This window comes from Amia ocellicauda, chromosome 17 (genome assembly GCF_036373705.1).
Source record: "Amia ocellicauda isolate fAmiCal2 chromosome 17, fAmiCal2.hap1, whole genome shotgun sequence".
In the NCBI taxonomy this organism is placed as follows: Eukaryota; Metazoa; Chordata; class Actinopteri; order Amiiformes; family Amiidae; genus Amia; species Amia ocellicauda.
The window spans coordinates 39,369-61,854 of NC_089866.1; the positions used below are offsets into that span (position 1 = coordinate 39,369).

A 22,486-nucleotide genomic window follows, 5' to 3' on the forward strand; every position below is an offset into this window, starting at 1 on the left:
GTAATAGAGAGACTGAACTGTCCATGTAGATTACCATACTGCATTGGTATGTAACAGTTTTCTAGAACACAAAGGCAATCCTTTCTATGTATATATATAAAATAGTCACAAGGATTATTAAGCATAGAAAAACAGGCTTAACCAAGATAACTGCCAGATATAGGGTTACCAAAATCATTTAATATAATTCAACTCTTATTAGGGAATTTAGGCCAGCAATATAATGTGTATAGCAGTGTTGTGGACCAAGGGCCAGATGTTAAAAAAAACAGGAACAGGTGTGCAGACAAGCAAAAAAAGGTGGTGTCCAGAAAAACTTACAGTTTATTCATAGTCACTGGTTATGAAAAACGTCCATAAGGAATAACAGTTTTTAACAAAACTCAGTCCAAAAAAGAAACAAAAACAAAAGAAACAAAAAGCCCATCAGCAGGATAACTAATGCCCCACAGCTTCCTAGTCCCAGGTTCGCGGTTGTAGAACCCGTCTCGGAAATAAGTGTAGAAGTCGAGGAGATAAAGCAAATAGAACTTTAATCAAGCCGGCTTGGAAGCCCCACGTCAGGAATAATTCCTTCAGTGAGGACTTAATGTTTACAAACATGAGTACAACTTTATAGGAAAATGACGTAACATCTTATGGCCGTTCATCCAATCAGAAGATACAGGTCCGGGTCTGTTTACGATCTGTCCTCCTGTGAAGAGGCGATGGATACAAAAAGCAGATGTCTGTCTTTGATGTGCACTAGGAAGATGTGATCCCATGGTCGTCATTTACCTAGTGTCAATCGCTCATTAACAGAAACAATTTCTGCCTATCTTGAGAAACGATTAAGTCATAAACAAATTCTCAGCAGACATCTGTAGGCTATTTTGGCACTGTGTGATCTTTTATTACTGACAGGAGTTGTCCTTGTTGACCCTTTACTTGTCCTGCTAAATCTAATCTGCTCAGTCTGTATACAAACTACTTCTAATGCTAGTATTAATATAAAACATTATATAATTATCACAAAACACTTTCTTCAACTTCCTATACAGAGTCTTCACGGTTAACTATATATTTAGCATAGGCCCACTGTACCATCCTACCCACTCCAGCATCATCTTCCCCCACTGACTCCTTGGTCCCGCTTTTCTACTATAGTTCACTTAGGACCACCCCCTGGACCAAACCATTAGACAATCATGGTAGCAAGAAAAAAGACAAATTACACGACCCCATACATTGCCAAAATAATTTTACATGAATGTAACTTATAATAAAATAGTTTGAAGGAACAACCCTAACCTATGAACTAAGGAAACTACATTCCACACCAAGACCTTAACCCCCCCACCCACCCATGTCAGTAATAAGGTGACCTAGGTCTCTAAAGTCCCTTCCTAACATGGCCTCTGTAACCCTCCACTGCCTCCCCCAAGATGGCCGCTCCACCACCCCACCCTAGGTAAGCCTTTATTTGGGAGGGTTTTTTCACCGAGGGATTAGCCTGCTCCACCACAAGCAGAATGAGGAATAAAGAATATTGTGTATAAATATAGCAGATAAGAAAAACATAAGCAATGTGATAAGTGAGCATACAGATAATAAAGAGAGACACAAAATAGAGTATGAAAAAAACTATATTTAAAGGAATCATTTAATCTAACTGAAGAAGACAAAAAAAGTCTATGAAATAGGATAGGCAGGGAAATCCACACACCGCTGCAACACGAAAGCAATATGGTTGCGAGTGCAGGCTCCTATCCCCTCATAATCCAATGAAATGAAAACAAAAATAGTCCAAGCAATGTCCTGAGTAATTGAACTAATATATATATATATATATATGTAGCGTAAGGTACACTTATACATTTCAATTAAAGAAGTGAATTTATAGTATCACCTTATCACGAATCGTGGAATCTTGTAGAACACAATTTCCGTAATAATTGGACGCAGACACCAATTCCAAATATATAAAATGTCAAATTTATTCTAAAACAAAGACTAAATGTAGCACTACACTAATTATACAAAAGGGACAAACTAATTAAAATTCAACTCTAGATCAACAAATCAAAGACAAATCACTTCCGTGACCAAATCAAAGACCATGGGATTGCATATGATATCACACAAATCGTTAAACAAAAAAGGTTATAAACACATTGACTACAATACCGGTTAGTAAGACGAAGGTGAGTCTCTCGTTAGTATTGTTAGTCGGACATCAAATAACTACGCAGGTTAGTATTTATGTCGGGTAACTTCTCGTTATATATATATCAGTCTCATTTACGTTTAGGTGCTGAGAAAGATCCTATAATTACTTGTTACCACAATTTCCCTTAACTGATTATTATTCAATGGCAGGGCCACCAATAATCTAATGTCTATTAACGTGTGTCAATTTCAGACTAAACAGTTAAACAGGAATGAGAAGATATTTCTCGGCGTTGACAGATTTTATTTCTAAAATTGTCAACAAAACAGTTTAATGCAACACACATTTATATTTAAGCAAAACTAAATGATATTACACATTCTAGAGTTATGAATAACAGATTAACATTTCTAATTGATTTCTCAAATGTCATGAATCACAAACTCCAAACTGTTAAACTTATCTGAACTTCGTCGCAGAGAGGCCTCTCTGTCTTTGGGCTCAGATAACAGCACACGGCATGAGGTCCGTGTGGTTTGGAACAAAGGAAGTCCGGTTCGGCTTTGTCCAAGAACTTCCACTCAGTCGATACACCTGGAAGTTGGGGTTTCGCGAAACAGAGTCTTTTCCAAACAGATTTTCCACTGGTTTGAAGGCTCCAAGGTTGTGCACAAAATCTTCTGGGCAAGCAGGGTCTCTCACCGTACTTATTTGAAGACAAAGTCTTTGAGGAAAGCAGGGCCCTGTTTGGTTCCAAGGGTCAAGTTTCTTAAGACTCAATAGCTTTTTAAATGACTGAACACTTTCATATTCAGTCGACTTAGTCAATTGTCCAGCTGTAAAACTCCACTGATCAGGTGGGCACAGGCGGGCAGCGCAGTCTGTAAAGTTCTTTATTTAATAAAGTCCTTTAAAAGAATTCTTTGTATGGCTCAATCTCTTTCTTCCAGTTTAACTCTTCTGTTGCCGGAAAAGACTTGGTTGGTTTCTGTTTCCGGTTCGGGCAACAGAGCTACAGGTTGAGCTGTGGCAGCGAGTTACTGGTTCAGGTGAGAGAGAGAGAGAGAGACCGTGTGCTGTTCTTTATATGCTTTTCAGATCGATATTGGTTATCCAAACAGTATGGGGAGACTGAGGAGTCCACATAAACCCCTAGGTCTTTCTCAAGCATTACTTTTTCCAGTTCTATTCCTCCCATAGTGTAATTATAGTAGACATTTTTGTTACCTGCATGTATTACCTTGCACTTGTCCACATTAAATTTCATCTGCCAGGTGTCGGCCCACAACTGAATATTACCTAAGTCCCTTTGAATAGCCTGTGCTGTTGAGATTGTATCTGCTGAGCCACCTATTTTTGTATCTTCTGCAAATTTGACAAGTTTGCAGGCTATCCCAGAGTCCAGATCATTAATATAGATTAGAAAAAGCATAGGCCCTAGTACTGATCCCTGTGGATCTCCACTAACAACCTCACTGCAGTTAGAAGCAACTCCTCTAATCGACACCCTCTGTTTCCTGTACATCAACCAGTTCATAATCCATCTACTTACATTACCCTGAATGCATACAGCTTTCAATTTTAAGAACATTTTTTGTATGTAGAACCTTGTGAAATGTATATCATACCATTTGCTTCCATGTGTTCTTCCAGGAGAGGCAGAGCTTTCATCTTCCCCTGGCCATCACATTTGTTGGAAATGAAACAATAAGCACTTTTCCTTTGTAATTATCAGTAAATCAATTGCTGATCCTGATTTCACAGTGTTTTGATTAATCTTTGTAGACCTTATGGTTAATAAACACAAAATATGTACTGTCATGTTTTTTATATTCATTTATTTGTCTGACGGGAAACAACCCAAACCATCCTAATCTCTTTAGTGAGCAATTTACAATGATTTTAAAAGTTAAAAGCTGCCCATCATAAAAAGTGGAAATGAAGAGTTTGTAATTACATTGAGCATTCACAATGTGAGATTTATGTATACACTTTACCCTGAGTCTGAATACAATGATCAGTGTTTTACCAATTAGGTCAGTTGATGTTAAACTCTCTTTAAATAGAAAACAGTTCCAGAGGAAGGGCAATTTGAACAAAATTATTAATAGTTTGAAATTAAAACACCCATGATCCCTTAATCACTGTCACTTGATATATGTCACCTCTATCAAAGCCCAAAAACCCTTTCTTTCTGACTTTTTACAGCAGTGCTTTAAGTTTAGCTAAATATATATTTTTTAATGTTGCATAACTATTTATAGATTAATCACATTACTTGTTAAATACGTCATATAATATTAAATGTTGCTGATTAAATTGAGAAAAGCCTGTGAATTTGGTTCTTCCTGTTTATTCCTCTGCACGGTATGAACTGCGCTGTCTGAACTTTAGTGTCAGTGGCTTTTTAGGTCCAATGAATCCCTGAATATCCAGCTCAGGTGGGATCTGAGGAAAGGGGTTATTCACATTTTAAGTCACTTAAAATCTATCTTTGGTATAATTGATATTTATTGCCTGACGAACTGCTTTTCAATATATAATGGTTTTATATATTTCTAGTACTACATTGAAATTAATGGTAAAGCATCATGGAAAAACATGTTTCATAAGCTTGTGATCGCTAGATAGAATTTGATAACTAGTCAACAGATTGGACATCATCTGTTATGCTATCATTAAAAATAACAGCCTGTGCTTCCGTTATAATTTGTAAGATGAGTAATCTTCCATTCAGGTTTTTTGGTAATGTAGTTCAACATAAATACAAAGGGGCAGTAATTGAAACCATCCATCAAATGATTTTGCAGTGATTTGAATTTTTCTTACCTCTGTCTCCTTGCAAGTAATGATGCTGAAGTTCTGGAGAATCTGAACTATGGCGAGTTTCATTAAGATGATGGCAAACCTCATTCCAATGCAATTCCGGGGCCCTGCTCCAAATGGTAAGAATGCATAGGGGTCTGTACTTTCTTTGTTGGCTTTACTGAATCTGAAGAAAAATAATTAAAATAAAGTTTCTTATAAATCAAGAGAACTAATACTTTGAAATACATTAATTAGATGGAAACATTTTTGTGTGGACACATTTTTGTAAATGAACAATCAATTTCCACAATACAACCATTTTTCAATGGGAAAGCAATGTAGTAAAAAATAAACAAATACATATTTTTAGGATGTCTGATTTTTCACGGAACATGAGAGATTGTATTAATTTACATTCATGCACAAGCTTTTTAGGGTTACACTTAGTAACCAATGCATAACAGTTCTCTTTAATGAGAGACAGCATTATGGATAAGATAGGGATACAAAATAATTTGCAAACTATTGGCTTTACTAAAGTAGAGATTAAAATATGAACTCAAACTAAAAAAACATTTTGATTTAATTAACGGACAACTGCTGACTATAACAATTGGAAATCATTGCAACATCTGCACATCCAGGACTAGCATGATAAAATAAGAGGCACAAGTATGAATGATTAATAAAGCAAAATAGGTATTAATTTAGTAAGAAAGACAGAAAATTGGATAGAAGGAAATAAGCGAAGAATGGACCACCTAACAGTCCCCAACCGACCGCTAAACTGCCATTTTAATATGGATAATTATGATTTGATTTTTTTTTCTAACGTTCTGTATTAGTTTGAGTAGTGCATGTGTATCTCTTACACCTTGAGTGCAGGAATATCATAGTAAGGAAATTGTCTAGCAGTGGTTCTAAACCCTGGTCCACGGAGACCCCCCTCCTCCTGGTTTGTATTCCAACCCAGCTCTCAATTACTTAATTGAACCCTTAATTTAATAATTTCCTAATGAGCCTTTTAATTATTTTAAACAGTAGGGGGGTTAAGTATACAATTGTATAAGGAATGTATTAAGGGTCCAACTTTTTATCAGTTAGACAGTTTAAAAAGTCAAATATAAGCTCATTACTTCAGTTAAGGGTCTAAAAACTTATTATGGCACAAGGTATAATAGCACAAAATGGCACAAAAATTTACCTTTCTGGTTTGAAGACTTCAGGTTCTGACCAAAGCTGAGGGTCGCGGTGAAGAACATAGGATGGAATCATGATGACCATTCCCTTTGGAATTGTCACGTCACCAATCTTGACTGTCTGCTTACAGACCCTCTCCACTCGGGCTGCGGGGGGGTACAGCCTTAGGGACTCATTCACGGCCATGTCCAGGTACTCCATGTGAGTCACTGCCTCGTACGTCACAGGGGCCTTGAGAAAGAATAATACAATCATATTATACAGGAGTGGAATTAAAACCAATGTGCCATTCAATATACAAAGGTATTATAATAAGGCACATTTTATTCTTCAGATTGAAATCATTCAAATTTGAAATCGGAATTTAGGGCCGCATACTTTTTTATAACTAGCAGCAAAATATTGGCTTGGACCAGGAACACAAAATATAGGTATTTTGGGGATTGTATTCCAATTTTGTTCTAAACGGAAATAGTTTTAAAATTAAAAACTGGCCATCAATGTGTCATGACTTGACATTTTTTATATAATCTTAATATGAAGCAATGGAAGTGACAATGGTCCTATGACCATTTCAAGCTATTTATGTTAAACTTCCACCTTGTTTGGAAAGGTTCGATCAATCTCCTCCTGCAGTTTCTTCATACAGTCTGGGTTGGTGGCTAAATTATATGCAAGGAAGGAAAGGGAGCTGCTGGTCGTCTCATAGCCAGCAAAAATGAAAATCATGGACTGAGAGAGGATCTCATGATCTGTCAGACCTGCAGAGAAGATTAAATGACAATCATATTTAGATATGTATTATGCTTATGTGAAAGAATACTTAGGCTTTCTGTATGAGCAGAGAATGTTTTATATTGTAAGGAAGGCAGAATATCAATGAAAACTAAAAAGAAGTACAGAAAAGGTTGAGCAAGGCAGGGGGTACTCCAGGACTGGTTTGAAAACCCTTGCTCTAGCAGATATCAAATAAACTGAGAGATTTTCTTCACTTTAGAATTCATAATTGAAGAATGCAGGATTGACACAGTACCTTTAACAGACTCCTGCTCAGCTTTGGTGTTATTCACTTTATCTGGAACCTGAGAATCGACCATCAGTTGCAGGAAATCTACTCGATTCTACAGCAAAAGATGCACAAGACCGTCAATTGGTATAGCAATACGCAACAAAATAAATTTGATTAATGTAGTAAAGGTTATTGTTAATAATATTATAGCCAATACATTTAAACATTGATGAGGATGCAGTAAAGAAATCTCAAATATTTGTATGAACTACTAAATTTGAAAGCATTCTGAAAATGATAGATTTGTGTTCTTATGTATTTGTATAATTTATGATGAAACATTATTTTTGCAATCAGAATCAGATAAAGATAAGATAAATAGAATTCCAAAAGAGGGTTGGGGTCAACACTTACATCATGAACCATTTGTTGGCGTTTAGTCTTTATTTTCCGAAGGGAGTCAAAAAAATAATTTGTCACTGATGTTGGAAATAGAGAAAATTCCATTTTCTCCATCAATGGAGAAACAAAGGGGAAGAGACCTACACAAGAAACAGAAATACTTTTGACAAGAGGGTCTGCAATAACAGTGAGCAATGATTACTTTAGAAAGGAAGGCCTGTTAAGGAAGTCTGGTCTGTGGTTTCACTGTGGTACATTTCTTCAGTATGAATCTTTGAATTTAGAAGAATATCTATAATGTGCTGGAGACTAACAGGTGGATTCAAGTGCAGACTCAACCAAAAGGAAGGGAAATACAACAGTACAAAGGGGAGATCCAAAAGGCAGTCAAGAACAGTCCAGAGGTAGATTGATTGGGAAGACAGGCAATCGTAAGGAAAACGCAAGCAATCAGGAACACTAACAGACAGACAATATATAAGGAATGTTTAGAAGTGACTCAAAAAAGACCAGACTTAGCAGTGACTTAAATACAAACAGGGGTTTAAGTGTATGGTAGAGTGGAGTCAGTGGAGCGGGTAGGGAGAGGTAGAACCAATGAGTGCAGATGGTATTTGGGACAAGTGCACATGGTATGTAGGAATGTTAATTGGATGATTGCTTATTGAGAGACTGGTGATCAGGATGACCTTAAGTGGTGAACAGGGGAAGTGTGGAGAGCAGGCCTGACAATCTCTCTTTTTCCTCTCAATTCACAGAGAGTCACTATAAATGTTTTTCACAGCTAAAATAAGGCCTAGGCCTTAAGCCATGGACCCCCAGAGATTTATATTCTCCTACATGCCATCTATAGGAGTTTTTGTTTATCTCCCCTCCATGGCTAAGGTCTGTTTTTAATTATTTTATTAATTTAATGAATTAATGTATGCTTATTTTATGTTTACCACTCTGTAAAGTGCACTGTGGCTACCCTGCAAAGGGCTCTATATAAATACAAATTGATTAATTGATTGAATGATTGATATAACAAGTTTTGAAAAAAATAATCCCTTTAGCTTTTCTGGTGTAGAAAACTTTTCAGTTGGCATTTTGAATGCAATCATACAAATATTTGTAGTGAGCAATGTTTTTCATACCACTGTCAAAAAGTAAATAATAAAAAATTGTTAATTTGTATGATAACACACTTACTTATGATTAGCAATATAGGGTCTAGAAAATTGAATTTGAGCATTTTCTTGATGTTGGTCACAAAGGGGTCACTGGGGTTATTCATAGAGTCAATGTTGACACTGAAGGCTGTGCTGGTAACAACATCCATACTGTATGGACCAAACAACCTGAGAAATTGAGAAATACAACTTTTAACCAATTGAAATGTTATGGCATATGCTTCACAACAAAGTTAAAGAGTTGCTCAACATGAATATTCACTCAACCAGAGCACAGGAGTGCTGCACAACAGACCAAAATGCTACATCTGAGATGGACATTGCACTCATCCTACATGGTGTAATTAGTCAGTGCAGGAAGATGGTCACACATCAGGAAACCACACAATACCACCACCTTCTGGCATGGAGTTCAATGTCGTCTATCAGCTCTTCAGATTGGCAGTCAGTCAAGGCAGAGTTGGTGGCCGTAAAGAAGAAAATAAGAAAAGCCCTGAAGAAGCAAGCCCTATTGTTGGAACGGAGAGCTCAGCTCAAGGAGACCTGGTAGTGCTATTCCACCGACACGGTGCCAGTGCTGGTGCCAGAGATGGTGCTCTGCCTGGGAACCAGCTAAACCTTTTACAAACCAGCCTGCATTACCACTGATTTGTGAACCGAACGCTTACGCAACTGGATGTGGGTGTTCCCAAGCACTAAATAGAAGTCGAGAAACACATGGCAACCATAACCACCACCATGGCGAGTTAAGTCCTTTATTTGCAAGCTTTAATATTTGCTTTGAAAAGTAGAAAATCTGATATTACGGGCTCCTTGGTTCCAGACCAGCTGTTTTTGCCGGCCGAGAACCAGTAGAAAATCAATGAACGATTCCAGATTAGGCACCATCTCTGAACCCTCACCGCCACCATTTCAGTGGAAAAGTGCTGTGGGTGACAGCAGCCATGGCTCACGTATCTGGAGCTGAATGTGGATCCGGGATGGCTGAGTGGCAGGGCTGCGGTGCCCAGTCCACCTCTACCCTTCTCGTCACCTTTACATGTCGGAGTAAATTACATTTGCCTTCGCCAGTTTGAGAAAAATATTTTGAAAAAATATTTTTCTAGTCTGTTAGCTACAGTGCAGAAAGGATTATAATCTCGGGTCCCCTCCCAATGTTCAGAAGAGAAAATTCAAATTTCAGCAGACTTTCATCATTAAATCGCTGGTTAGCTTCCTGGTGCGCTGAGCGCAGCATTGACTTCGTAAAGAACTGGGACTTCTTCTGGGAGAGGCTGCGATTTTATTGCTCCAATGGCTTGCACCCAAACAAAAGTGGTTTGGTTGTATTATTGGACAATATCAAGAAATGCTTTAAATTGATTGTGACTTGTGAGTGGAGGTGTTAGCACACTGGATAGTGCATTTCTTTCTGTTCTAGACTGCTCTCACCCCTCTGCTATTTTCTCTGTGATCGCTTCATCTCCTTCTGTACCCTATGTTAAACGTGCATACAATTAAAATACCTATTCAGACTATTGTCACTGCTGACAGACCTTCGTGGCCCAAATAAAGTTGTGTCTATTTCTATAATCTCGTGGCCATAAAGCCTGTCTCTTTATCAAATACAGAAATGGTGAGTATGGCTCTCTTAAACGTGATATCTCTATCCAATAAGAGCTTCATCTTAAATTATTTTATAACTTGATTTCTTATTTTTATCTGAAACCTGCTTGAGAAATTGAGAGTTTAGCCTTGTTCGTTTTAAATCTGATCACTGTTAGTGAGTTCTCTTCTTTTGAGGTTCAAAATCCATTGTAAAGTCCCTGTCATTTGTGTTGTGATTTATCGGCCCCATAAATCAATGAGTGGTTTTATGTCTGATTTATCTGAGTTATTGTAATCTATTATGGTTAATAATGATAAAGTTATTATTGCTGGATATTTTAATCTTTTAAATTAATTAAAGACATCTCTAAACAATAATTTGGCTTGCCATATAAGTGCGGCATTTGACACAGTAGATCATTCTATCCTAATTGATAGACAGCCTTAGATAGATAGCACCACCTAGTGGTCCTTTTCGACAATTGCTTTTAGTTGCAGCTTGCGATATTCTTGCCTAGTTCATAGTATTTTCTGATTGGTTGCATTTGGTCACATTACAAGGTCAAAGTATAATCATCTATTCCATACAGAAGAGTAATAGAGAAAGCATCCTTTGTTTGTTTAATATCATTTAGTTTTGCTTAAATATAAATGTGTGTTGCATTAAACTGTTTTGTTGACAATTTTAGAAATAAAATCTGTCAACGCCGAGAAATATCTTCTCATTCCTGTTTAACTGTTTAGTCTGAAATTGACACACGTTAATAGACATTAGATTATTGGTGGCCCTGACTATCCTTAATCATTGAACAATAATCAGTTATTGTGGTAACAAATAATGATAGGATCTTTCTCGGCACCTAAATGTAAATGAGACTGATATATATATATATAAAATGAGAAGTTACCTGACATAAATACTAACCTGCGTAGTTATTTGATGTCCGACTAACAATACTAACGAGAGACTCACCTTCGTCTTACTAACCGGTATTGTAGTCAATGTGTTTATAACATTTTTTGTTTAACGATTTTTGTGTTATCGTATGCAATCCCATGGTCTTTGATTTGGTCACGGAAGTGATTTGTCTTTGATTTGTTGATCTAGAGTTGAATTTTAATTAATTTTTCCCTTTTGTGTAATTAGTGTAGTGCTACATTTAGACTTTGTTTTTAATAAATTTGACAATTTATATCTTTGGAATTGGTGTCTGCGTCCAATTATTATGGAAATTGAGTTCTACAAGATTCCAGGATTCTATAGGTGATACTATAAATTCACTTCTTTAATTGAAATTTATAAGTGTACCTTACACTACACAGGCACATAAACTGCGGGTCCAGCAGCTGTAGAAGAAAGTATTTATAATTTATTTATTTTGAGGACTTTACAGCTGACATGCCAATATATTATTATTTTTATTTTTATTTCTTGGCAGACGCCCTTATCCAGGGCGACTTGCAACATAAGTGCAAAGAACATATATAAGAACAAGTATACAAGTATAAGAATATATAAGAATGCATATGTGGGAGAAATTCACATACGCAGAGATATTTACTTTTGAGTTCTAGTGTTAAGGTGTCTGCTGTCATTTTAACTTTTCTGAGATTTGAATTACTTTTGGTTTGATGAAGCCAAATACACACATAAATAAATACACTGCTCAAAAAAATTAAGGGAACACTTAAATCATACATTGGATCTCGATGAACGAAATATATTAAAGATCAAAATCTTTACTGTACATTGTGTAATTTGTGGAGAACAAAATGAACGATCAATGGAAACCAAAATCACCAACCGATTGAGGGCTGGATTCAAACTCACACTGAAAATCAAAGTAAACTATTTAAATCACAGGCTGTTCCAACTTGCGTGAATTTCACCACGGCAACTCATAATGTGACTCAGTAGTGTGTATGGCCCCCCTGTGCTTGTATGCACTCCCGACAACGTCTGGCCATGCTCCTGATGAGACGGCAGATGGTGTCCTGGGGGATCTCCTCCCAGACCTGGATCAGGGCATCAGTGAGCTCCTGGCCAGTCTGTGGTGCTACTTGGTGACGTCTGATGCACTGATTCATAACATCCCAAAGGTTCTCAATTGGATTCAGGTCTGGGGAATGTGAGGGCCAATGCCTTCATCATCCAGGAACTGCCACACTCTGGCCACATGAGGCCGGGCATTGTCCTGCACCAGGAGGAACCCAGGGCCCACTGCACCAGTGTAAGGTCTGACGATGGGTCTGAGAATTTCATCCTGGAACCTAACAGCAGTCAGGGTACCATTGGCTAGCACATGGAGGTCTGTGCAACCCTCCAAGGATATGACTCCCCAGACCATCACTGACCCACCGCCAAAACCGGTCAGGCTGGATGATGTTGCAGGCAACATAACGTTCACCGTGGCGTCTCCAGACTCTTTCACGTCTGTCACATGTGCTCAGTGTGAACTTGCTCTCATCTGTGAAGAGAATGGGGCACCAATGGCGAACCTGCCAATTGTGGTGTTCTATGTTCTATGTTCTATGGTGTTCACAGTGCTGGGCTGTGAGCACAGGTCCCACTAGAGGATGTCGGGCCCTCATGCCACCCTCATGGAGTGTGTTTTTGACAGATTGGTTGGACCGTGTAACGCCCTGTCTCTTGATATCTCCTCCATGCTCTTGAGACTGTACTGGGAGACACAGCAAATCTTCTTGCGACGGCACGTATGGATGTGCCATTCTGGAGGAGCTGGACTACCTGTGCGACCTGAATGGGCTGCAGGTACCGCCTCATGCTACCAGTAGTGTCAAGGACACTAGCAAAACACAAAACTAGAGAAGAATCAGTCAGGAAGAATAAGAAGAGAGCAATTGTCTGTGGCCACCACCTGCAAAACCATTCCCTTTTTGGGGGTTGTCGTGCTGTTGCCTCTCCAGTGCACCTGCTGTCATTTTCATTTGCACCAAAACAGGTGACATTGATTCACAATCACTTAGGCTTCCTAACTGGACAGATTGATATCCCTGAAGTTTAATTCACTTGGTGTTATACTGTGATTTTTTTGAGCAGTATAAATCGTGATCCAGTCTTTAAATTCAATGGTCGAAATTGAATGCTCATTTCAATCAATCTTTGATTTCGATTAAAACATTTACACCCCTAATTTGTTTGCATACAGGGTTCTGCCACAGACTGTGCTGGGGTGTTACTGTAATACACAGTACATATTTTTGCACTTTGTATTGCTCTTATGTTTTGTAAGTCACCCTGGATAAGGGCATCTGCCAATAAATAAATAAATAAATAATAATATACTGTCCTACCTTTCTGAAATGTGAAAAATTCTAAATTTCTAAACACATCTGGCCCCAAGGGTTTTGGATAAGGGATTGTGAACCTGTCCAAGTCTACACATTTATATTCTGAGGTTCTCAAATGGAACAGGCAAGCTTTCTTCATTTTCAGCAACACAGTGTCACCTTCGCATATGCGTGGAAAGATTAATTATGCTGCCAGAATGTTTTACCTCTGCTGCTCAGCATCACAATGCTTTTATCCAGATCACCATCTCTATTATAAAATCCAAAGTGTTTCCATACCTTGGATTTTAGGTTAGTTGTTGTGTTGAATATAGTCTCTGTAGAGCTACTATTGTCCAACATGTTTAGCAATGAAACGTGTATAGCTAGGCTTTTTTCTTTTTTGAATGTGTCGTTAAGGGTGGGCCCCAATGACACACACCCTGATAAGTAGAAAATAATTAGACTAGTAAGGATGAGGCTTGTGAGTTAGAAAATACACATTACGATCTACAAACACTGTATTGGTATGTTGTCCAGTTTGTGACTAGCAGATCGATATTTGACCGGTTCGCTAATAAATATGGACCAGATTGGGGAATTGGATTTGGTGCTGTGGTATCTCAGACAGCTGGGCCGGTGCATTGATTCGAATTGGTGAATCATTACACCCCTAGTCAGCATAATATTAATTTTCATTGTTATGCGGACAATACTCAGCTTTACCTCACAGTCAAACCTAATGACTTTAGCAAAGTTGCTATTTTAATTGACTGTATTGCAGATATGAAAAACTGGATGTCAGACATAACAGAAGTTCTCATTATCGACCCTCAGAAGATCTCCAGACAACTTAAACTGAATCTTGGGTCGCTATCTCCTAATAATAAAGGAGTTTTTTACTTATTTTATCTACTGCATCTGTCCTCCTCTGCTATTTTCATTAGCTTTATTGATTTACATTTACATTATTATTATTATTATTATTATTATTATTATTATAGATAACAACAACCACAACAACTGATAACACTGGGGCACTGAATTCAGGACAAAATTTAACTGAAAATAATTATAGTGATGAAAATATATAAAATGCAAATATCATGGATTCATTCTGTGTATTTTACTGGCATGTTGGTAACAACCTATAAAAAGTTTTTGCATTTAAATATTTTTGGGCCTCATTAATGTTAAACATTTCTGGTCCTAGTTGAAAGGGATTTATATATTTCTATAGACATATTTATTTCTGTCACATTTATTTCTATATTTGCTGACACATGTAGTTGAAAACTATACAAAACTATAAAATATACATGTTCTGCACTCACTCTTTGACTTGAACAGCTTCATTCTGGTCTGCTTTCTTCTGTACATGTTGTACCAGGTTGTCAGCATAGTGTTTCATTATTGGAAACATCTGGAAAAAAAAATAATTTAGAAAAATAATTTACAAATTAGGTCTGTTCTGTGTACTGTGTACTGTGGGGTTGCACTAAACATGAAGGAACCTCTTTCAGTCGTCCACTGGTGAAACACGGGGAGAGCACACTGCGGATCCGCCTCCAGTCCTCGTCTTCCACGATGGAGACCGCGTCGTACAGGGGGCCATTGAGGCGGAAATTCTGCACAAATCAGGGATGACTCATTGGAAATGCAATAAGCCATGGACCACACCATATCTCCCAATTTCTACATTACTTTTCAATATATACAATTATTATTCCATAGTGGTAACAGTTCAATTCAGATTGTGAGATTCAGTTTTACAGAGATAAGTTGGAACACAATAAATGTAAGTGTAAGTCTCCAGATCACAATGACATACAATCTTTTTTGCTTTGACAATCTGTTGAGACGCTGTGAAGAAATGGCAGTGGGTTCATACCCTTCTGTTGGTGAAGAGGGAATAACACTCCTTTACCAGGATTGTCTTTATCATTTCTGTGTCCATGACAGCTAATACAGGCTGCCTGCCATCATAAAACCTACATTTTGTGAAACAAGAAAATATAAACCTGCCAATTAAATGTCAAATATTAAATTGAACAAAATGAACCAAAATCCAAGACAATCTGACAAACACAAAAAAAAAAAGAAAAAACACAACTCAAGCCTTGTACGAATAATCAGAAACCTCAAGGAATAACCCATTTTACCCATTTTAATGCACTCTGTATCTGGTTATAATTTTTACAATTATGCTCTTAGGTTATTATGCTGAGAGAAAGATGAGTCAGAGAAAACGAATTAAAAACAATCTGACAGCTGTGGAACATTACTTCTCTCTGATTATATACCCATGCACACCTCCATGACAACATGTTCAGTATGTGGACTTATAAAAATAACTGCAAACAATTATAATGATGCTCACCCCCACATTCGTCCATATTTCTTGAAACAGTCCATATCAAAATTGAAGAAACCCTAGGAAATAAGAGGTATTTTGTAGTGCAACATTGCACTGAATATAGAAACAAAGCACATTCAGATTGTATTATAGCTTCAATTGTTACTTAATTTCATTACCATTAGAATTTTTTTTTTATACAGTGGAAAGTTTTATTTGTGCACTAGTATCTATAATTGTAACCTTTCTGGTTTCCTCTCAAACTAATATTCAAATTTAAATTATGATGACACTGATAATCACTATAACAATATCAAAGCTGATTCTGTTTGGATAATTCCCGAGCATAATGCCTTTATTTGGTCTAAGTGCATCACTTCACCTTTCTGTATTCAAGTAATGTCCCAAAGAAAGGCAGAGGTTTAGGACCTGGAACAGCAAGCTTTCTGAAGGCTCCATATGGCCAGTATCCATACCTTGAAAAGACAAGAAATACATCCAGATCTGATCAGGTGCTGGGTAAGGAAAGCCAATAATTAAAAATAATAATACCTGCACACTTACATGAATGCCCAAAAAAAGTATTCATTTCAGCACATTCAGATCAATGCGTCAGTCTCTGTAAAATCTTCATCAGGATAACATAACTCACACTTATAATATAATCTCATATATGTGTATTCAGTTATTCAAACAGGACTCCAAAATAGATATTGCATTGTAACATCCTGGGGGTTCCTGCTTCAACAAAACTCGAACCCCATTCTCCAGCACCACAATGAATCGAGCTATAAGGCCTTGGCCCATTAGCAAGGCTTCAGAATCTACACATTTTAATCAGTCTCTAATCAATTAGTGTACTATACTGTCCACTTAAGTTTTGATTACATCTATTTAATTGGTCATGTATTAAGACAGAACAATCATTTAATTGGCTATCAAAAAACTGTATACAAGGTATAAATCCAAAACCCCTCTCTCCTTCATAAGTTATCCATATTACCAGCTCTCTCTGTCAGATATTCACTTCCTTGATATTTATATATTTCCATGTTGCAATATTATGTTTCTTTAATAAAACTGTGCAGCTACCTGATTCCTGATATTTCTTGTTCTAATATTACTTCGAAGTTCATTTAATCTTCCAGCAAAAGCACATGGTCACTTTTTCATGTGGATCACATTGGATGTTGTTCATGATATGTCTGATTTTAATTATTTTTACCAGAAAGATGATGAAAAAAAAAAGATATATATATAAAATTGCATTGAAGGTATTGCTTACATTCGGATAAGATCTAACTACATGCCAGTATTTGTTAATGATTTGCTTAAATTGTTGACCTAGCGGAGAGTATGTAATCAAACATTGTATTGGTTGACCCATGGTCTCTGTCTTCTCGAACATCAAACAAACAACTTGAGTTAATTTTGGAAAATGCTGTGATGGGTTTCTTTATCCAGTTCTCGGCATAACCCTTCTCTCTGATTCTATCTTGTAATACTTTGGTTTATATAGAAAATCTATCCTCCAACTTGCAAATATAGGAGACACTAGTAGGTGCCTAAAAATGAGAAGAAGTGAACATTGTAATATCATTGTAATATCAGAACATAAGACTGGTTAAATGGAGTCCTATGGAGTCCTCATCAAATACACATGTATTTTTACAGTGGGGGAAAAAGTATTTGATCCCCTGCTGATTTTGTACGTTTGCCCACTGACAAAGACATGATCAGTCTATAATTTTAATGGTAGGTTTATTTTAACAGTGAGAGACAGAATAACAACAAAAATCCAGAAAAATGCATTTCAAAAAAGTTATAAATAGATTTTCATGTTAATGAGGGAAATAAGTATTTGACCCCTTCGACTTAGTACTTGGTGGCAAAACCCTTGTTGGCAATCACAGAGGTCAGACGTTTCTTGTAGTTGGCCACCAGGGTTGCAGACATCTCAGGAGGGATTTTGTCCCACTCCTCTTTGCAGATCCTCACCAAGTCATTAAGGTTTCGAGGCTGACGTTTGGCAACTCGAACCTTCAGCTCCCTCCACAGATTTTCTATGGGATTAAGGTCTGGAGACTGGCTAGGCCACTCCAGGACCTTAATGTGCTTCTTCTTGAGCCACTCCTTTGTTGCCTTGGCTGTGGGTTTTGGGTCATTGTCATGCTGGAATACCCATCCACAACCCATTTTCAATGCCCTGGCTGAGGGAAGGAGGTTCTCACCCAAGATTTGACGGTACATGGCCCCGTCCATCGTCCCTTTGATGCGGTGCAGTTGTCCTGTCCCCTTAGCAGAAAAACACCCCCAAAGCATAATGTTTCCACCTCCATGTTTGACGATGGGGATGGTGTTTTTGGGGTCATTCCTCCTCCTCCAAACACGGCGAGTTGAGTTGATCCAAAGAGCTCGATTTTGGTCTCATTTGACCACAACACTTTCACCCAGTTCTCCTCTGAATCATTCAGATGTTCATTGGCAAACTTCAGACGGGCCTGTACATGTGCTTTCTTGAGCAGGGGGACCTTGCGGGCGCTGCAGGATTTCAGTCCTTCACGGTGTAGTGTGTTACCAATTGTTTTCTTTGTGACTATGGCCCCAGCTGCCTTGAGATCATTAACAAGATCCTCCCGTGTAGTTCTGGGCTGATTCCTCACCGTTCTCATGATCATTGAAACTCCACGAGGTGAGATCTTGCATGGAGCCCCAGACCGAGGGAGACTGACACTTATTTTGTGTTTCTTCCATTTGTGAATAATCGCACCAACTGTTGTCACCTTCTCACCAAGCTGCTTGGCGATGGTCTTGTAGCCCATTCCAGCCTTGTGTAGGTCTACAATCTTGTCCTTGACATCCTTGGACATCTGTTTGGTCTTGGCCATTGTGGAGAGTTTGGAATCTGATTGATTGATTGCTTCTTTGGACAGGTGTCTTTTATACAGGTAACGAGCTGAGATTAGGAGAGTCCCTTTAAGAGAGTGCTCCTAATCTCAGCTCATTACCTGTATAAAAGACACCTGGGAGCCAGAAATCTTGCTGATTGATAGGGGATCAAATACTTATTTCCCTCATTAACATGCAAATCAATTTATAACTTTTTTGAAATGCGTTTTTCTGATTTTTTTTGCTGTTATTCGGTCTCTCACTGTTAAAATACACCTACCATTAAAATTATAGACTGATCATTTCTTTGTCAGTGGGCAAACGTACAAAATCAGCAGGGCATCAAATACTTTTTTCCCTCACTGTAAATGTAAGCATACAGGGAATATTATTCAGTATCCATACCTTCCAATTACAAAACAAACACATCTGAATAAATATAATATTTAAAGTCTATCATACAGCCATATCAAAAGTGTCCATACAATAATTTCAGTGGTTTTGAAGGAAAAGGGTGTTTCTATATGTCTATGACTTTTTGCAGAATTATACTTGTCATTCACCTGGACCTGTTTGAGTCTTTAGGATGGATATTGTGTGATTGTGTATTTTTCATTTTTTCAGGAAATGCAGTCACTTTCTGTTGTGTCACTTTCACAGCTTTTATAGTATACATTATATAAGTACAAAGGAATGTTTAATGAGTACAGTGGAAAACACTGATAGAAGGGAGAAAGGGGAAAGATACATTTATGTTTTAATTTGGCTCCTGCCAAATGTGATTTAAAGGCAAACTGCTTCTACAATTTATAACATATATGCCCAGACTAACTATCAGTGTACATGACTCCCCAAGCATAATTAAACACAAAGCAAGGTAAACTGTACATAGTCATTTGTTTTGCTACAAACTTCAGAATCAAAAAAGTAGTTGAATGTAAAACATAATTGCTTCATGGAAATGGGAAAATGTAAATATGTGATAATAAAATATGAACTATACAAGACTGTGTATACAAAAAAAGCGTACCTCTGAAAATCCAGTTTTCATATTTTGAAAAACCTAGTTGCAGAGAAATGTAACATAATGTCCATTCATTTAAATGAGAAATAAAGCACCATTGATTTAACAATAGCAGTTACAACAGAATAATTCTAGAGTGCAGGGTACTTACACAATCAGTAGGGTTAAAAACAAGGCAAACAATGTCCAGGTCTCTGGCGAAAAAGCAGGAAGGTAACTCATAGTGTTCTTCTGTGCTGATGTCTCTGTTTATTATTAAGTTGACTTCCCAGGGGAAGCTGAAAGTTTTTAAAGGTTTGGGCTTATCTTTCTGGAGGGAGGGACTTTAAACAAACAACAGAATGAAATTGCACTGGGTGAAAAGTGAAGTTCTCTTATCAATACACTCTGCAACCATTTGGAAGCACTGCATACTTGTTAATGATTAACAAAGCAAGACAGAACAAATTCCACCTCCAATACATGTTTGAACATGTTATTATGGTTTCTAGTTATTATACATCAATTTATCATTGAACAGAATGTCCATGGGTGTGACTCCTGGAAGTAACAGAGTTGCGTGAAAGGGTGAAAGGTTCATGGGAATGAAGAGAGTTGGTTTTAAATAATTTCCTGATGGGTCCATTTTATTTGTTTAAAGGCGAAATCTTTAATCTGTAGGGTGACAAAGGAAGCAGAGGCAGTTCAGAGGAGAGCAACCAGACTTTTCCAGGTCTGAAGGGAATGTCCTATGTAGAGACTGAGGGACCTGAACCTTTTCACCCTGGAACAGAGGAGACTGCGTGGGGACTTGATTCAAGACTTGATTGGTAAAGAATCTCATTTGTGAGATGAGGTGCAGCAGACTGGTTAAAGTGTCTGTTTATGGAAAAAGTGTGAGGAGACCGGAACGATTGTTTATGGTATCGGCAGATTGTGCTGGTTAATGTTTTCGAGTTGGAACCCCAAAAGGCGAGATGGTCTGAGAAGACCGTGCAACGCATTGGGGTAAGGTGGAGAGCGCAGAGGGCAGAGGGAACTGTTTGGGGGAACCTGGCGAGCGTGGACACTGCCAGCACCGGTGGTGAGCTGGGTGGGACAGGAGACTGGGCAGAACAGGAGGCCGGTGGGGTGAGGTGGATGCGACAGAGGGCAGAGGATGATGGGAGAGACTGTATCCAAAAATTAGAAATACGTTGTGGCAATACGTGAAATGGCTAAACTGTGCCAAGGCGGGTTAAAATGAAATGGCAGTGGGACGGATTTATGGGGCAGCCCTGAGCAAGAAGTGGGGTATGCCCCAGAGATGTGAGCAATGGAGCATCTGGGACATAAGGTGGCGGGGACATGGAAGCTGAACAGATGTTGGGGGCACGACAAGTAACAGGACAAACACAGCATGATGGACAAGTGGCCTGAGGCAGCACTGGGTCCTAACAACAACAACAAGAACATAAGAATATAAGAAAGTTTACAAACGAGAGGAGGTCTTTTGACCCAACGTGCTCATTTGGTGTCCATTAGTTTCCAAGGAAACTGGATCCAAGGATCCTATCCAGTCTATTTTTAAATGTTCCCAAAATTTCATGTTCAACCACATCGCTGGGGAGTTTTTTCCAAATTGTAACAACTCTGTGTGAAGAAGTGTTCCTGTTTTCTGTCTTGAGCCTTGAAGCCCAATTTCCATTTGTGTCCCCGGGTGCGTGTGTCCCTGCTGATCTGGAAAAGCTACTCTGGTTTGATGTGGTCGATACCTTTCATGATTTTGAAGACTTGAATCAAGTCCCCACGTAGTCTCCTCTGTTCCAGGGTGAAAAGGTTCAGTTCCTCAGTCTCTCAGTAGGACATTCCCTTCAGACCTGGAATAAGTCTGGTTGTTCTCCTCTGAACTGCTTCTAGAGTACCGATATCTTTCTTGAAGTGTGGAGCCCAGAACTGTACACAGTATCCAGATGAGGTCTAACTAGTGCATTGTAAAGTTGTAACATTACTTCCCTGTCTTTAAATTCTACAGTTTTGACAATATACCGTAACATTTTGTTTGCCTTCTTTATTACTTCCCCAAATTGTTTGGATGGAGAAAGTCCACATAGACTCCTAGGTCTTGCTCATGCTTTACTTCTTCCAGTTCTATTCATCCCATAGCGTAATTATAGTGGACATGTTTGTTACCTGCATGTAATACCTTGCACTTGTCCACATTGAATTTCATCTGCCAGCACCTGAATATTATCTAAGTCCCTTTGAATAGCCTGTGCTGCTGAGATTGTATCTGCTGAGCCACCTATTTTAGTATCATCTCCAAATTTGACAAGTTTGCTAACTATCCCAGAGTCCAGATCATTAATATAGATTAGAAAAAGCAAAGGCCCTAGTACTGATCCCTGTGGAACTCCACTAACAACCTCACTCCAGTTAGAAGCAACTCCTCTAATCGACACCCTCTGTTTCCTATACATCAACCAGTTCATAATCCATCTACTTACATTAGCCTGAATGCCTACAGCTTCCAATTTGAGGATCAGTCTTTGGTGTGGAACCTGATCTATTATTCAAAAGTTTACCAGGGTCTAATTTGAGTTCTTCTGCCTCAATGTCATTTCTGACATATAATGCTACC

At 38.1% G+C, this 22,486-nt stretch overlaps 1 protein-coding gene across 3 annotated transcripts; it reads right to left on the bottom strand.

The window, feature by feature from the left end:
* Positions 1-1,951: 1,951 nt before the first annotated feature.
* Positions 1,952-20,164, bottom strand: LOC136712449 (cytochrome P450 3A40). Of its 3 annotated transcripts, XM_066689055.1 has the most exons (14): positions 20,039-20,164; positions 16,357-16,450; positions 15,999-16,051; positions 15,510-15,609; positions 15,133-15,246; positions 14,953-15,041; positions 8,760-8,908; positions 7,581-7,708; positions 7,191-7,278; positions 6,758-6,918; positions 6,162-6,388; positions 4,979-5,141; positions 3,778-3,826; positions 1,952-3,189 (listed from the first exon to the last, which is right to left on the bottom strand). In XM_066689055.1, the coding sequence occupies exons 1-14, from the start codon at positions 20,107-20,109 to the stop codon at positions 3,101-3,103; spliced, it is 1,575 nt and encodes a 524-aa protein (XP_066545152.1). In that variant the 5' UTR covers positions 20,110-20,164; the 3' UTR covers positions 1,952-3,100. The 3 variants fall into 3 exon arrangements, with proteins under 3 accessions (XP_066545152.1, XP_066545154.1, XP_066545153.1); XM_066689056.1 differs by lacking the exons at positions 1,952-3,189; positions 3,778-3,826 and adding an exon at positions 3,971-4,597 and having other exon boundaries at positions 20,039-20,163; XM_066689057.1 differs by lacking the exons at positions 15,510-15,609; positions 15,999-16,051.
* Between the last annotated feature and the right edge of the window lie 2,322 nt (positions 20,165-22,486).